Source organism: Schistocerca piceifrons, chromosome 6 (genome assembly GCF_021461385.2).
Source record: "Schistocerca piceifrons isolate TAMUIC-IGC-003096 chromosome 6, iqSchPice1.1, whole genome shotgun sequence".
Lineage (NCBI taxonomy): Eukaryota > Metazoa > Arthropoda > Insecta > Orthoptera > Acrididae > Schistocerca > Schistocerca piceifrons.
In genome coordinates this window covers 410,949,931-410,966,560 of record NC_060143.1, presented here as the reverse complement: position 1 = coordinate 410,966,560, position 16,630 = coordinate 410,949,931, and the positions used below count along the sequence as shown (strand labels likewise).

Below are 16,630 nucleotides of genomic sequence, written 5' to 3'. Positions count from 1 at the left end.
CAGACCTACTTACAATACCTGTTTTTAGAAGTCTGTCGAACTCGGCTCGCGCCGCGAGCAGCTTCTCTGGAGGCAGACGCCGCGGGCGGAAGGCAACAGGTTGACCTTGTGTCATGCTGATGTGGTGTTGAGTATTGTGTCTGCATTTCCTGGTTGCGTTGATGGGTTCGGTAAGTGCTGGAAAGTCTTGAAGCAGTTTACGAAAAAGTGATTCCTCCGACAGTGCTCTGATATTGCCTACAGTATACGAATTGTTACGACTGTCGGGTATCTTCTTGCATGACGCACACGTGTGCGCCCAGCTTAGTTGCGGGTACAAAATCGTATCACAATATCCCAACGCGGATGACGCGTTAGAGGAGCCGGAAATCTTCGTGCGGAAAGACCCGGGCACATCGCACTGCACTTGAACCGATGCGGAAGACGCAGTAGGCAATATCCCTTCTGTGGGAACTGTCACCAAACGAAGGTTAACCAGGTCAGGCATAAGTCGGTAGCTCCGTAAAAAGTCCGCTCCAATTATAGGACTCGACACATCAGCAACCACAAAAGTCCATTTTGGATGGAAGTTGGAATTCAGATGTAATGCCAACTGTTTCTCACCATAGGTAGATATTCTGGAATTGTTTGCCGCAGTCAGCACATGTTGCGTTGTTGTCGTGAGTATATCACCTCTCTTTCTTGGATAAACACTGACTTCTGAAACTGTGTCAATCAGAAACTTCTCACCTGAAGAGAGGTCCAACACGAACAATCGGTGTGATTGGTTGACTGCAGGTACCGTGGCGTTTTCACCTCTTTGAGTCATGCTATGACTCGTGCGCCTATGTTGTTGTTGACGAATGTTAGCGCCCTTTAACGCCCGCCTATTAAGTTTGGGTAGCTGCAGGGTTGAATACATTGACGGGCAGTGTTACCGAAGCGTCTGTGGTACCAGCACCATTGATCTGTCAAATCCTGTTGGATAGCATTTCTTCATCTTTTCCAACTGCGACTTCGTAGCTGCTGGTGGTGTGAAGTTACTTGCACATTGAGTTTTGCCACTTGTGCTGACAGTTGCTGTATGGTGGGTTCGGTCGATGAGCACTGCTGTTGGGAAGTATTATTGCATGTTCCTGGCTCACTGACGTCAGATTCCATCACACTACACGTTCTTGGACCTCTATCCTGGCTGTAGTTGAATTCGGAACACGCAGAAACTTTGGTTAAGGTGTTTGCGATGGTGTCTGCCTTTTTTGCTAGGACTTGCAATGATAAGTCTTTTTCTGCTGCAATGACGTCACGGATGTTGGCAGGAAGTTTATGAAGCCATATTAGATTTAAAGACTCTTCAGGTAGGAGTTCCGGGCCGGCTAATGTACATAAGGCTTTGAGTACTTTTGATGGAGTCTTGTCGCCCAAATCTTCGTATGCGAAAATTTTTTGTAGTCGCAAATCTGGTGACAACGTATAATGCTGTATGAGAGCTTCCTTTAGTACAAAGTAATTTTGTTGCGACAAGGTTTCTTCTACTTGCTCTATCACTTCTAAATTTAGGTGTGAAACCACTATATTAAATTTGTCAATGTTGTTAGACACCCCACGCTGCCGAAATATGCATTCAGCCTGCATAAACCAAAGCTGGGGGCATGTCGGCCAGAATGCAGAAAGCTTAACATTTCTATGTCACGCGTAGGTACTCCCATCTTTTGCGTTAACATCTGTCGTTCCGTTTTGTGGCGAATCAAAGGGCGTGGACCGCGATCCTTGGTCGAACAGACTGTAGTCTTCAATCTTGATTCCACTGCCCCATGCTTTTGTCTCTGAATTCATTATTCTTGTCGGTATATATATTTTCTTTATGCTTCTGCTACGATTTTTCGGGGTCACCACTATGGGAACCTTTATATTTTATGAAGTAACAGCTTTTTCATGAGATGAGAAAACATTTTATTTTCCAAGCACAGATCAAAAACTAACAAGAATAAACAACTCGTAACCAAGCCGACTACGGCAAAGATAAATATCTATCAGCTGCAGCTTTCACCCGCTGTTTTTGGCGCAGTGGATAAATGACGTCGCCACAACTCTATACCTCTTACAATGATACAGTGGTTGCTTCGCCTCACACTGGAGAACTCTTGTCTGCTCTGACACCCATACCAGCCAGATCCGTAAACTTCTCCATAAATTCTTTCTCATCTCCTGCAGCATATTGCCTCCAATGCCTTGATCTAGCTGCTCCACCATACTTTCATCTTCAGAACATGTCTTTCACAGGTGTCACTGATTCCACACGAATTACCCCGGGATTGAGAGAGTGATGACCTTGCCGTTTAGTCTCTTAAATCCCAGTCAACAAACCAATCAACCAAAAATTTATAATAAACTGTTTGAAAAGGTCTAATTAAAAGAATTTAATAGGAATTAAATGGCAGAGCAGTCCACTTATTCCACTACAGACATTTTGCAATGTTTTCAACTCCTGTAAAGAAGAATGAAACCATTTCCCTTTCCCCCCCATGTATGCTGCATGATATGCTAATCTGTTAGTTACAACAGCTATTAATATTATGAGTAAGGCACTTCTCTTATAAACTCTTAGTATGCAGCATTAGAGGTAGTGTATATTCTTTGTAAGTGACCAACCATGCTGCTGATACAGCCAACTTTAGCTTAGAAACTAACCCATATTTTCACAAAGCAATATAAGGGTGATTCAGCTGCCCCTATCCCTGGGATTTATGCAACCCAAAATGCATTAAAATACTCCGCACAAGCTTTTTGTATTCGCTCACTCACTATGTGCAAACTGTTAGTCCTACAGAAAAATGTGAACAGGAACTTTTTGTAGGAAATTTCGTGTATTTAAATTTTGTACTGGCTACATTATCATGAGCAGTTGTAGTTTTCAAATTATTTAGGAAAAATGTACGGAAGTAACCATCAAGCATGTCTGCACCATTTTCAGTAAACCACACACAGAGGAGTTATATTAATCATGACATGTGAAGGAAGGTCATTTTGAGTAAGGCAGGCAGCTTGTGCTGTCTTCTTTGCATTAAAGATTGATTTAGATTTTTAAGATTACAAATTGTGTTTCCTAATTATATGTTTGAAAACTTGTAAAGTATCATATTACGGCATATGTTGCTTGTATTTGATAAGTATCCTGTAAATTGAACCAGTAATGTAAATTGGTACATAATGAGAGCAAAATTCTGATCCTCTCGCTTCACTAGTGATTTCCATCCTTAACAATCTGTATCACGAGAGACTTCATTAGTATCAAACTGGCAGTGTAAGAGATGCAGAAAGAGTTGCAGATGATAGCTTCTACACTTAGAACAGGATATGAAGAAAGCATTGTTTACAATTCATTTTCATTGAAATTTTGTAGGAGCTGTTCCAATTATTCGCAGTCCTCGTGGAAATGCAGCAGAGATGGTTGCTGAGAAGCTAGACAAGAAACTTAGAGAGAATTTAAGAGACACTAGAAACAGTTTATTCATTATGGATGCTACGCAAACTGGTCATTTCAGGTAAAACTTTTCTCTCTGAAATCCTGAGAATATGTGTGATACAGTGTTAAGTCTCGTTATGTAATTTTAAACATTTCTATTTGTGTGGAACGAAAGCCATAGTATAGAAGTACTGTTTTGACACATTTCATTGCTTCAAATTTCATTGTGAAGGACATCAATAGGGGACCACTCTGTCAAACTCATCTCTTGTTAAACAATGGCAACTCCAGATTGGAAACCGAGCGAGGTGGCGCAGTGGCTAGCACACTGGACTCGCATTCGGGAGGACGACGGTTCAATCCCGCGTCCGGCCATCCTGATTTAGGTTTTCCGTGATTTCCCTAAATCACTCCAGGCAAATGCCGGGATGGTTCCTTTGAAAGGGCACGGCCGACTTCCTTCTCCATCCTTCCCAAATCTGATGAGACCGATGACCTCGCTGTTTGGTCTCTTCCCCCAAACCAACCAACCAACCAGATTGGAAAATCAACAATATTAAGAAAAAGACAGATTACTACTCTCTGTTAAAATGACCCATTGGATTGCAGACAGGTGCAATCAAAAGGCTGTTACACATTATAGCTTCCAGCCAAAGGCTTCTCCAGCAAAGAAAAAAAAAAAAAACACACACACACACACACACACACACACAAACACAAATAAAAGAAGCAAGCACACCACCTGCACACCTGACCGCTACCACCAACAGCTCCAACTGGAATGCCGGAATTTTGGTCGGAGCTGCTGATGGTAGCAGTCATTAGTGCATGAGGTGTCCTGAGTTGTGCGAATATGAGTGTGTGTTCTTTGCTGAAGAAGGCTTTGGCTGAAAGCTATAATGTTTAACTGTCTTTTTATTGCACCTGTCTGCAGCCAACAGGTCATCTTTACTGTGCGTAGCAATTTACCCTTTTCTTAATATTGTTAATCTCATGTTAATTTGGAAAAAGGGAAAAGAACCTTCAAATTTGATCACTATTACCACTTCTGGACAATCCTCCACATGTAATTTTTGTTGCAAAGCACCCATTGTCATACTTTCTGTACTTAAAAAGTTCTTTAATACCTTTGGTCTCCTTTGACCACAGCCTCATATTTGGTTTGCAAGCTCTGATCTTGAAGTGTGTGGTTTTATCCGTGCTGTTGAGATTTTTAAAGTTTTTTTTTAGTCTAATTTCTTTTCAGGCTTAACCTCCCCCCCCCCCCCCTTCCTCCTCCAGGGCCCACAGCTCTTTTGTGGGTATGTATGTTGTGTGCATGGTGCTCCAAGCTATTGCAGCCTTTCATCTCTCTTGGACTCCATTCCTTTCCCCATTTCTCCTCCTTCACATCCTAGCTAATCCCTCTCCTGTCTCCCCCCCCCCCCCCCGGTTGAGTTTTTTAAAGGTTTTTTTTTAGTCTGAGTCTGATTTTTTACAGGCTTAACCTCCCCCGCCCCCCCCCCCCCTTCCTCCTTCAGGGCCCACAGCTCTTTTATGGGTATGTATGTTGTGTGCATGGGGCTCCAAGCTATCAAGCTATTGCAGCCTTTAATCTGTCTTGGACTCCATTCCTTTCCCCCATTTCTCCTCCTTCACATCCTAGCTAATCCCTCTCCTGTTCCCCCTCCCCCCCCCCCCCCCCCGTTCTCCTCCAGTGTTTCACTTTACGAAGGCCCAATTATTCCCTCAGTTCCGCTAGTCCTTTTAGGTCTTGTCTCATGTTTCGATTCTCTTTTTTTTTCTATAGTGTGAGCCATTTGGTGTGGGGGACTCCCTCTCTTAACATCTCAGGCACGGGTTCATCCCCCTCATCCTCCCTTCCCCATCATATCCCTGCCCCTCCCCTGCTAGGTCACCAGCACGTGTAGCCAGCCCATGTGGTGAGGCTGTCGTGTACCCGCCTAGCTGAACCCCCTGATAATGCACAGAAAATGCTTCTGGTTCCTGAACTGTCACCACCTTGTGTATTCCTAGAAGTGGTTGCACTTCTTTTTAGGGCATCAGAACTCCTGTAATGACTGCCCTGCCAGGTGGTCCTTGCTGCGGCTGGATGGCACCCACACGGTGAGCCCCTAATCAGAGTGGGTGGTATCAGAGCAGACACTGCACATGCAGCATGCTGAGCTCCTTACTTCTGATGGCTCTTCCACAGCCATATCTTCAGACAGGAATGGTTCTCTCTCTGCTCCTACTTTTACTTCTTTGGCTTTTCCCTCCCCAGCCAACACCTGCGAGGAGGGCCGGGTCTACTGGCTTGGGGCGAAAATCTTTCCCCGTTACTTGGTTTGTTCCAAACTTTTGCTGCTACCAAACTTCTCTTTTCTGTAGAACATATTGAAGATAAGTCTGATGAGGTTGACTCACTTAGAAGAGGCAATCTGGTTCCCTACTGATTAAAACCTCTTCTGCCAGCCAGTCGGCTTCCGTTTGTGCTTGCGATTGCTTAGGGAACATCCCAATAAGCATTATTCCTCACCAGTCCTTAAATGTGACCCAGGACATTATTTTTCAAAGGGACTTCCTCCTTCGATCTGACAAGAAACTCGGGACTAATCTGGCATGGCACACATGGCACAGCATTCATTTCGTCACTGAGTCCAGAGAGGTCCTAAGGACAATCGTGTTGATACCAGCACTTTCATCCTGGCTTTTGTGGGGGATACCCTTCCAGAAAAAGTCAAAGTTATTGTTTACTGTTGTGACGTGAAGCACTATACCCCACCTCCCATGCACAGTTTCCACTGACTCTGATGTAGTCACATGTCTTTGTAATTGAGGTGAATCCTATTTGTGGCGACAGTGGCCAACATCTCCATGTGGGAGTCCTTGTACCCTTCTGTCCAAGTGCAGGAAATGTTCTGTTCTACATTCTTCTCACTCATTGGATTGCTTAAAGAGGAAAGAAAGATTCAGGAATTTAAAACTCTATACCGTCTCTTTCTACTCTGAGACCCGACAGAAATTTGACTGTCAATATCTTAAATGTCTACCTTTGCTTCTCACGGAACCATTCCTTCTCCTCGAACAGAGAAAAACCGTCTTCCCTGGTACCCACTGTATATGGGGCTCCCTCTAGCAAAGCCCCCCCCCCCCCCCCCCCCATGTCTCCAGGATGAAATGCCCATTACTTCAAGTCAGATGCTGGATCCACACTCTGTGGGTCTTGTGGCTGCTCATTCTCTTTCAGATCCTTATATTGCTGCAACTTGCTATCTTCCTGACCACATCTCTCACCCTCCAAAGGAGGAGGAGGAGGAGGAGAAGGAGAAGGAGAAGAAGACGAAGACGAAGATGCATGTGTCTCATGACGAGACCACACCAACATATCAGGGTGTCGCCCCCCCCCCCCCCCCCCCCCCCCCGCCTCTCAATCAGAGTCCAATCTTACATTCATGGTTGTCACTCTGCCCTTACCAGTGACGGACACCAATTCGGCACAATGACCAATTCTGGTCTGTTTGACATCCATCCAGCCTCTTGTACTACTCTACTCTGCAGCTTATGTTGTGTTGCATGTCAGCCCTGTGCTTGCCTCTGGTGGTGTTTGTTATGTTTGTCCACACGGACATTGGTAGTTCTTGGGTTCATCTTTATACCGTGCTAGAAGCGATGGCCATTCAGATCCATTTAGATTCTGTGGTAACGATATGCTGTCTGTCTCCCCTCAGACTGACCACCTACACTTCCTGCTCTTCTTGCTCTTCTTCGACTGCTCCCTCCCCCTCTCCCTTCTCCTTGGGGATTTTAATGCCCATAAACCTCTGTGGGATGGCTCTGCGACCACTGACCCAGGTGGGATTGTTGAAGACCTTCTGGCAGGGCTTGATCTCTGCCTCCTCAACATGGGAGCTCAACACACTTTAGTGTGGCACGTGGCACTTTCTCAGCCATTGATCTTTCTGTTTGTAGCCCTGGATTCCCCCCTCCCCTGCCCCCCCCCCCCCTCCTGTTCAGTGGGGAGTTAATGACGGTGTGTGCGACAGTGACCATTTTCTAATCATCTTATCTTTTCTCCAGCATCACTCAGCTGGACACCTCCCAGATGGGCCTTAACTAATGCGTACTGGAATGTCTTCCTTGGTTGCCATCCCAACCACTCCACAACACAATGTCTTTGAAGAATCCGTACAGAGTTTGATCGACACCTCCATATGGCAGCTGCTTCACCGATTCCTTCTTCTTGAGGTTCTCCCTGATGTGAGACTGTCCTTTGGTGGACCTCCAAAATTGCTGTGGCTATTAAAGGCTGCCATTGTGCCTTCCAAAGCTATAAATGGCATCCATCTCTCGACCAACTCCTGGCCTTTAAACAACCTTGTGCCGAGGCCCATTATCTTCTGAAGCAGGAGGTACGGATTTGTTGGTAACAATATGCATTGCCATAGGGCTACATACTCCATCTTTGCAGGTATGGGAAAATATCAGGCAGCACATTATTGGCTGCTGTCCTCCTAGAACTGTCGTGAGAAATCCCCCGAATTGTATTATTCTCACCAGTCCAGACTCTACCGCTGAGCATTTTGCTTGACATTTCGCTCAGGCCTCACTGTCAGCCCTCTGTCCACGCCACTTCTTCTTCTCAAATACTGTCTGGAATGGTTTCCCTCTACCTGGAGTCTTGTAATGTCCCGTTTAGCAAATGAGAATTTGCCTGCGCCCTTGATTTCTGCCTCAACATGGCTCCTGGACCAGACTGGGTGCACAATCAAACGCTTCAACGCTTACACTGGTCAACACTCATTTTCTTGCCAAGGATATTTGAGTGGCTTTAGGATGGGTTAGTGGTGCTGAGGACGAATATAGCAACCATTTATGCAGTTTGGCTCTAGTTTTTGAGATAATGCATGATTTATTCAAAAAATTAGAAAAAATTGCTAATACTGAACTCGAGCGCTACAAACTACAATGAAAAAAGAAAATAATCTTTATAAATAGCTTCTATGAAAACCTGATAGGCATTTGTCCACATATAAAACATAATTAAAAAGTTTCTCTATAAGTATATCATTTTCCGTCCATGACGAACCGCTTCCTGCACGCTTTCCTTTTATAGGTCTCTTCAGAACAGTCACGTTGCAGATTCCAGCAATAATCTGCCATCATATGCCTGTCCCATCTTCCTTTATATCTTTCCTCTATTCCTTTCATATCTTGATGGAACTGCTCTCCTTGTTCCTCACTGAAATCACCTAGATTACGAGGAAATCGATCCAAGTGGCTGTGAAGGAAGTGCAATTTTATGCTCATGTTAGCTCCTAAGGTTTGAAAGTTAGTGAGCATGTTTTTGACCAGTTCCTCGTAATTGGGAGCTTTATGATTGCCCAAAAAACATTTTACAACAGCGACAAAACTCTTTCCAGGCCGATGCTTCAGTGACAGTCATGACACTTGTAAAATTGGTATCGTTGATGAGCCTGCGAATGTGAGGACCATCAAATATTCCTGCCTTAAGTTTTTCACTACTGAGTCCAGGGAACGTATTGCAGATGTATGTGAAGCAATTACCATTTCTGTCTAAAGCTTTGGTGAATTGCTTCATTAGTCCTAAATTAATATGTAATGGTGGAAGAACAATCTTGTCCCTACTAACCAGAGGTTCCTTAATGATGTTTGTTTCACCAACAGCCATATGTTCCCTTGGAGGCCATGTTTTCTGCTTCCAATGTTCGTGCTTTGCCCTACTATCCCACATGCAGATAAAACATGGGTGCTTTGTGTATCCACTTTGTTGTCCAAGCAAGAAGTTCACCATTTTCAAATCAACACAAATCAACCACTGGTGCTGCATATACTAAATTTTCTGCAGAACCATCTATGCTTCACAAAGTTTTGTTGAGTGGGCAATTGGAATAGATGTGTAATGATTGCCATTGTGTAGGAGAACACATTTTAAACTTCTAGTGGAACTGTCTATGAAGAGACGCCAGTCCTCTGGTCTATATTCCGGCAGCCCCAATTCAAGTAAAAGTCCAGGTATATTGCTGCAATACACTATAACCTCTTCTTGGTTGAAGTATGGAAGAAGGTTTTCTTCTCTCGTCCGGTAAGCTGTTATTTTAAGACAGTTCTTTTCCTTACGCCTGGATGCTAAGAGTTCTGATGCTTGCTTTGAAAGATTGAGTTCTCGTATCAAGTCACTGAGCTCCTTCTGGTCGAACTGCTGGGGTTGTGTCTCACGTCCTTCGTATTCCGAACCACTACTCATCTGATGGTGTTAGCGTGGGTAATGTTGTGAAGGTTGGTACAGGAACATCGTTGCTGTGCACCACCGGTCTTCTTGCTGACTCCAAATCGGGATATTCCCACTTTCGTTTTTTGAACCTATTAAAACCTTTCACATTAACAATGCAAAAATAGCAATCATCTGTATGGTTCTTCTGCTCTCGCCATACCATAGGCACTCCGAAGTTTAAGCTTTTCCTTTTTCGTTTTGTCCACTGCCGTAAGCACTCCACACAGCATTTACAAACTTTATGGGGTGCCCACGCCTTGTCTTGATCTCCAAGTTTAATTCCGAAATATGCCAGATACGCTTCCTTCACAAAAGGAGTGATATTCTTCCTGTTCTTTTGAAGAACGTATTCACCACAAATGTAGCAGAACTCATCTGGATGGTTCACGCAAAGACGACGTGAAGAACTCATGTTTTCCTAAAACAAAATTGCACAAATACTACATATTATGCAGAACTTTCTTGTATTTGCATGTCAATCACATCCAGCAAACATCATTAATTGTTTTGTGTGAAATGAATACTCACCTCTTATTTGCTACGTCACGATGAAAAGGTTCTATCTCCTTGAAGCTGCACTGCACATGTGTGTGACTTTCGACCATCGCCATTTTTCTTGTTTACACTGAACGCTACCTATCGGCTGTTGCGGGGATTACCTCGGCCAACAAATGAATGTCGAGTACCGCCGAATTCAAATCTGCACAACCCTCAATATCTTCAACACACGCACCGCACAACAGGACTGAACACATGCTGACAGTGTGATGTTTGCATGATGTAATCCTCAACCACACAGATGCACACCCTGAGCACAATTGTTTAATAAAGATAGTACAATATCACTAATTAAAAAACAGGTAGCAAATACATTACACCATATATGGACCCTGCAGTCGATATTATCCACATGAAACTCTCATTTCCACAAATAACCTATATCTCAAAAACCAGAGCCAATTTGGAAAAAGTACAAATATACTCGGAATGAGTATCATAACAATATCCCATTTTCGTTCAAACTTCCCTGGCAACGAAAAAAAAAAATTTATTTTGTGGAGCTGTGTTATTGGTGGCAAGCCAAAGTCATATACTTGCCCTTTTTAGTCATCTCTGGATTGGAGGGGAATTACCTTCCCAGTGGCAAAAAAGTGTCTTTATTCCAGTTTTGTTATAGGGTAAACCGCCTCTCCCAATTGACAGCTATTGTCTGATTTGTTTAATCAGTGTCCTCTGCAAGTTACTTGGATGTATGGTGAATCGAAGGTTGTAGTGGATCCTTGAACCCCAGAACCTTTTGGCTTTGACCATCAAGGCCTCCCTACTGCAGATAATTTAGTCCTGGAGTATACTATCTGAACAACCTTTGCCCGACGCTGACACATTGTTACAGTCTTCTTTGATCTACATAAAGCTTACGATAGCACTTGGCACCACATCATCACATGTTGGGCCCTCTGTGGCCTGCCCCTGATTTTTATTCGGAACTTTCTTTCATGTCACACTTTTCAGGTATGGGTTGGCACCTCCTGTCTGCAGGAGAATGGGGTTCCACATGGTTTCATTGTGAGTGTCCCTCTCTTTTTAGAGCTGACAATGGTCTGGTGGCAGCTGCAGGGCCTACGGTGCCCCCCTTTGCAAGCTGATGATTTTTGCATTTATTTTTGTTATTCATTTATGGGCGTTGCTGAACACAGACTGCAGGGAGCACTACACCAAGCACAGTCTTGGGCTCCAGCTCATGGCATACATTTTTTCAGCTGCCAACACTTGCATTATGCATTTCTGTTGACCCCATTTGGATCTGCATCTTGACTGCCAGGCCTCCTCATCAGTTTTTGGGACAGGTCTTTGATGCCCAGTCAACATGGCTTCTCCATCTTAGTCAGCTAAAGTGGACACGTTGGTCCCAGTTAAGTACTTCTCGATGACTCAGCAGCACTACCTGGAATGCAGATCACACTACTCTGATACAGCTCTACACAGCATTGGTCCACTGCTGTCTAGATTATGGGAGTCTCGCATGTGGCTTGACACCACCTTTGACATTACAGATGCTGGACCCAATACACCATTGTGGGGTATGACTGGCAACTAGTGCCTTTCAGACTAGCCCAGTGGTCAGCCCCCTAGCTAAGGCAAGGGTTGCACCGTTGCCGGTTCTGTGCCAACAACAGTTGATCACTTTGCATTACGCATTCGCTGCTCCATAGTGCTCCCAAACTACCATCTCCTCTTTCCAGATTCTGAGATCCACCTCTGCCAACTGTAGCCCAGGTCTGGAGTTACGATTGCCATCTGCATCTGGTCCCTGTTTTCTGAACTTCAGCTTTAAAAATTAAGCTCCTCCCACACAGGCCATGAAGACCGAAAGGCACCGACTGGCCGCTGTGTCATTCTCAACCCACAGGCGTCACTGGATGCAGATGTGGATGGGCATGTGGTCAGCACACCGCTCTCCCAGCCGTATGTCAGTTTCCGAGACCGGATCTGCTACTTCTCAATCAAGTAGCTTCTCAGTTTGCATCACAAGGGCTGAGTGCACCCCGCTTGCCAACAGCACTCGGCAGACTGGATGATCACCCATCCTAGTGCTAGCCCATCCCGACAATGCTTAACTTCGGTGATCTGACGGGAACCGGTGTTACCACTGCAGCAAGCCGTTGGCAAAATTCAGCTTTCCCTCAACCAATACTTTTTTGGGCCCACAGACGTATGCCTCCCTGGTGCACCTCCGTCCACAGCTTTGTATTGACCTAGCACAAGGTTGAAAAAACCCCACTCATCGTGAGGCCCTCCACCGCCAGTTTTCTTCCATTCTTGGCATGTTTCAAAACTCAGTAGTAGTCTATACTGATGACTCGGTGCTTGCCACTCACGCTGGCTTTGCTTACATTCATATGGGATGTAATGAACTGTGCTCGTTGCCGTAAGGCTGCAGTGTTCTCACAACAGAGTTGGTAGCCATCACTCGTGCTCTTGAGCGTATCTGTTCCTGCACTAGTGAGTCCTTTCTCATCTCTAGCGATTCTTTGGGCAGTGACCAGTGTGACACTCATTGGTCCTAACCATCTAGGATTTTCATTTTCCCCTCAAACAACTTGGATGCTTGGTGGTCTTTGTCTGGATCCTGGCTCACGTTGGGATGCTGGCGAATGAACTCACTGACAGGCTGGCCTAATCGACTACCAGCTACGTGGCTCTTGAGGTCGATATTATGGAATCAGAACTTCAGTCAGTTTTATGCCATCATTTTTTAAGGATTTGGAATACAGAGTGGCATATTCTGACTTTGCTAAACAAACTATGGGCGATAAAGGAGACCATGAATTTGTGGAGGTCCTTTATGCAGGTCTCTCAAAGGACTCTATTGTCTTTTGCTGGATCCATATCGATCGTACTTAACTGACTCATGGTCATTTCCTCTGACACAAGGATCTACCACACTGTAGTTGTGCATGTTTGATGGTGTTCCACATTTGGCTGGACTGCCTTAACCTAGCCAATGTGAAGTGGACTCTTAATCTTCCTGACTTGCCTCTTTAAGAGAGGGAGCCTCAGTCATGTTGCCCCAGTGAGGGGTTGACAGGCTGCCCTGTTGCCTGCTCTTCCCCAAACAGGCAGCATTTTTTCTGGGCTTGGTGCTACACCCCAGCCCTCTTCCTATCTGCTCTTTTGCTCTTCTTCCTCCTTCTTATGTGTTCTGTTTGACCTATAGTTCTTCTGCTGTTTTCCTGTGCTTCTCTCACCCTAACTGTGTCGCTATTGTTGTTGAGGTATTGTTGGGTGGTGTGCCTCTGGTAAATGGCAGGATGTATGTCCTCAGTCACACTCCCTGTCTTTCGGTGCCTCCAGCTGCCTCTTGGATGGGGCACCTCACCTGCCTTTCTCCCTTCCTCCCTTTACTTCCTCCGTGTTCCTTTCCCTAGGCTTTGTTGATCTTCAGTAGACCTTGGGGGTTTTGTTCCCTTGGATTTGGCACACCAGACCCTTCTTTGGTGTGTAGTTTTGTTGACTTGCCAGTTCCAGGTAGGAGGGACTGATGGCATTTCAGTTGGCGTCTTTAATCAGCAAACCAACCAACCTACCAGGCTTTATGCATCAGTATAATTTCTGTTCTTATCCCTAATGGCCTAGTTTGGTTCCACTTTAACTTCCTCATTAAACATCTCGACAGGACCATTGCCACCAAAGGGGTTTGAAAGTGAAATTTATTTGTTAATGGCTGTGAGCTTGTTGCTTCAATACAGGGCCTACATAATTAGAGCCAAGTGTTGCACTTTGATGAGTGCAATATTTTAAAGCATTAAAAGGAGGTGGAATGCTGCTGGTATGTATAACACAAAAGACAAGAAAAGTCAGACACTCACATTTTGAAGTGAGTCATAACAGTTTAGTGGTGTGGGTCTAGTGTCATATTATGTGCAAAATTTAAAAATTGAATTTAGAATTAGTGGTGCAATCATGTAAGTACTGTGTTTGGTAAGTGCCGCTGCCATAAATATTTAACATGTCGGTGAATCTATTGTAACCCACACCCAGAAACTTTTCCTATGTGCTTCTTCTTTTTGTATTCTGTTCTTTGCAAAACTTGAAACCTTTGTAGACTGACCAAAAACTTGAAACCTTTGTAGACTTGACCATCCAAGATCACCTCAGATTCAAGGGGGGGTTAGTATTGTAAGAAGGTTTACAAAAGTTAAGTTCTGTGTAATAAGAAATACAGAATAAAATAGGGGTAATGCAGGAGTTGGTTTGATAATGAATAGGAAAATAGGAATGCGGGTAAACTACTACAAACAGCATAGTGAACGCATTATTGTGGCCAAGATGGATACGAAGCCCACAGTAATACAAGTCTATATGCCAACTAGCTCCGCAGATGAGATTGATGAAATGTATGATGAGATAAAATAAATTATTCAGATAGTGAAGAGAGACGAAAATTTAATAGTCATGGGTGACTGGAACTCGATAGTAGGAAAAGGAAGAGAAGGAAATTTAGTAGTTGAATATGGAATGGGAGTAAGGAATGAAAGAGGAAGCCACCTGGTAGAATTTTGAACAGAGCATAACTTAATCATAGCTAACACTTGGTTCAAGAATCATAAAAGAAGGTTGTATACATGGAAGAAGTCTGAAGATACTGGTAGGTCTCAGATAGATTATATAATGGTAAGACAGAGATTGAGGAACCAGGTTTTAAATTGTAAGGCATTTTCAGGGGCAGATGTGGACTCTGGCCACAATCTATTGGTTATGAACTGTGGATTAAAACTGAAGAAACTGCAAAAAGGTGGGAATTTAAGGAGATGGGACCTGGATAAACTGAAAGAAGCAGAGGTTGTTGAGAGCTTCAGGGAGAGCATTATGGAACGATTGACAAGAATGGGGGAAAGAAAAACAGTAGAAGAAAAATGGGTAGCTTTGAGAGACGAAATAGTGAAGGTAGCAGAGGATCAAGTAGGTAAAAAGATGAGGGCTAATAGAAATTCTTGGGTAACAGAAGAGATATTGAATTTAATTGATGAAAGGAGAAAATGTAAAAATGCACTAAATAAAGCAGGCAAAAAGGAATACAAATGTCTCAAAAATGAGATCACCAGGGAGTGCACAGTGGCTAAGCAGGGATGGCTGGAGGACAAATGTAAGGATGTAGAGGCGCATATCACTTGGGGTAAGATAGATACGACCTACATGAAAATTAAAGAGATCTTTGGAGAAAAGAGAACCACTTGCATGAATATCAAGAGCTCAGATGGAAACCCAGTTCTAAGCAAAGAAGGGAAAACAGAAAGGTGGAAGGAGTATATAGAGGGTCTATACAAGGGCGATGTTCTTGAGGACAATGTTATAGAAATGGAAGAGAATGTAGATGAAGATAAAATAGGAGATATGATACTGCGTGAAGAGTTTGACAGAGCACTGAAAGACCTAAGTTGAAACAAGGCCCCAGGAGTAGACAACATTCCATGAGACCTACTGACAGCCTTGGAGAGCCAGGCCTAACAAACCTCTACCATCTAGTGAGCAAGATGTATGAGAGAGGCAAAATACCCTCAGACTTCAAGAAGAATATAATAATTCCAATCCCAAAGAAAGCAGGTGTTGACAGATGTGAAATTACCAAACTATCAGTTTAATAAGCCATGGCTGCAAAATACTAACACAAATTCTTTACAGACGAATCGAAAAACTGGTAGAAGCTGACCTCAGGGAAGATCAGTTTGGATTCCATAGAAATATTGGAACACATGAAGCTATACTGACCCTACAACTTATCTTAGAAAATAGATTAAGGAAAGGCAAACCTACATTTCTAGCATTTGTAGACTCAGAAAAAAAAGAAAAAAGGAAGAAAAATCTTGGAAGTTAGATAATACCTTGGGAAAATAAGAAATGAGGAAGATGTCCAAGATTTATTCGTTTTCCACTGTTTTCATTCACATTTGTGTTTCAAAAAACATAAAGTCAGTGACTAATGGTAAAAGAATTGAGTTGTTTTTATTGCTACTTCTGTTGTGAGTCATGATCATACGAAAGTGATCTTATCAAATTTGCATCTGTGCAACAACAAATATTGTGTCTTGCAAAGATTCAAACTATGTAAACTATTCAGAATATTCCTATACTTTGACAATATGAATTCAGCTTCTTTTTTTTCACACCATATCCTCACCCAACTGTCGAAGATATGTAGGAATTTTGAGATCCATGTATAACTGGCTGGGGAAATTCATTTCAAAGGTATACTATTTCCAATAGGAGCATGCCTAATAAAGCACTGTGGTGTTCAAACCAACCTTTGTGTTGATTACAGCTTCACTTTTTTACCAAACTGGAATGAAAATATATCAGATGAGTGATGCTACTACTGAATGTGAATTATTCTGGGTAGAAAGCAGAAGAACCAG

The 16,630-nt window shown here is 43.6% G+C and overlaps 1 protein-coding gene across 1 annotated transcript in view; it reads left to right on the top strand.

The window, feature by feature from the left end:
* The window catches only part of LOC124803111 (protein sly1 homolog), a 245,983-nt gene that overhangs the window by 33,011 nt on the left and 196,342 nt on the right, over positions 1–16,630 (top strand). The window contains 1 exon segment of the mRNA XM_047264268.1: positions 3,380–3,521. Within this exon segment, the coding sequence (XP_047120224.1) occupies positions 3,380–3,521 (142 nt within the window).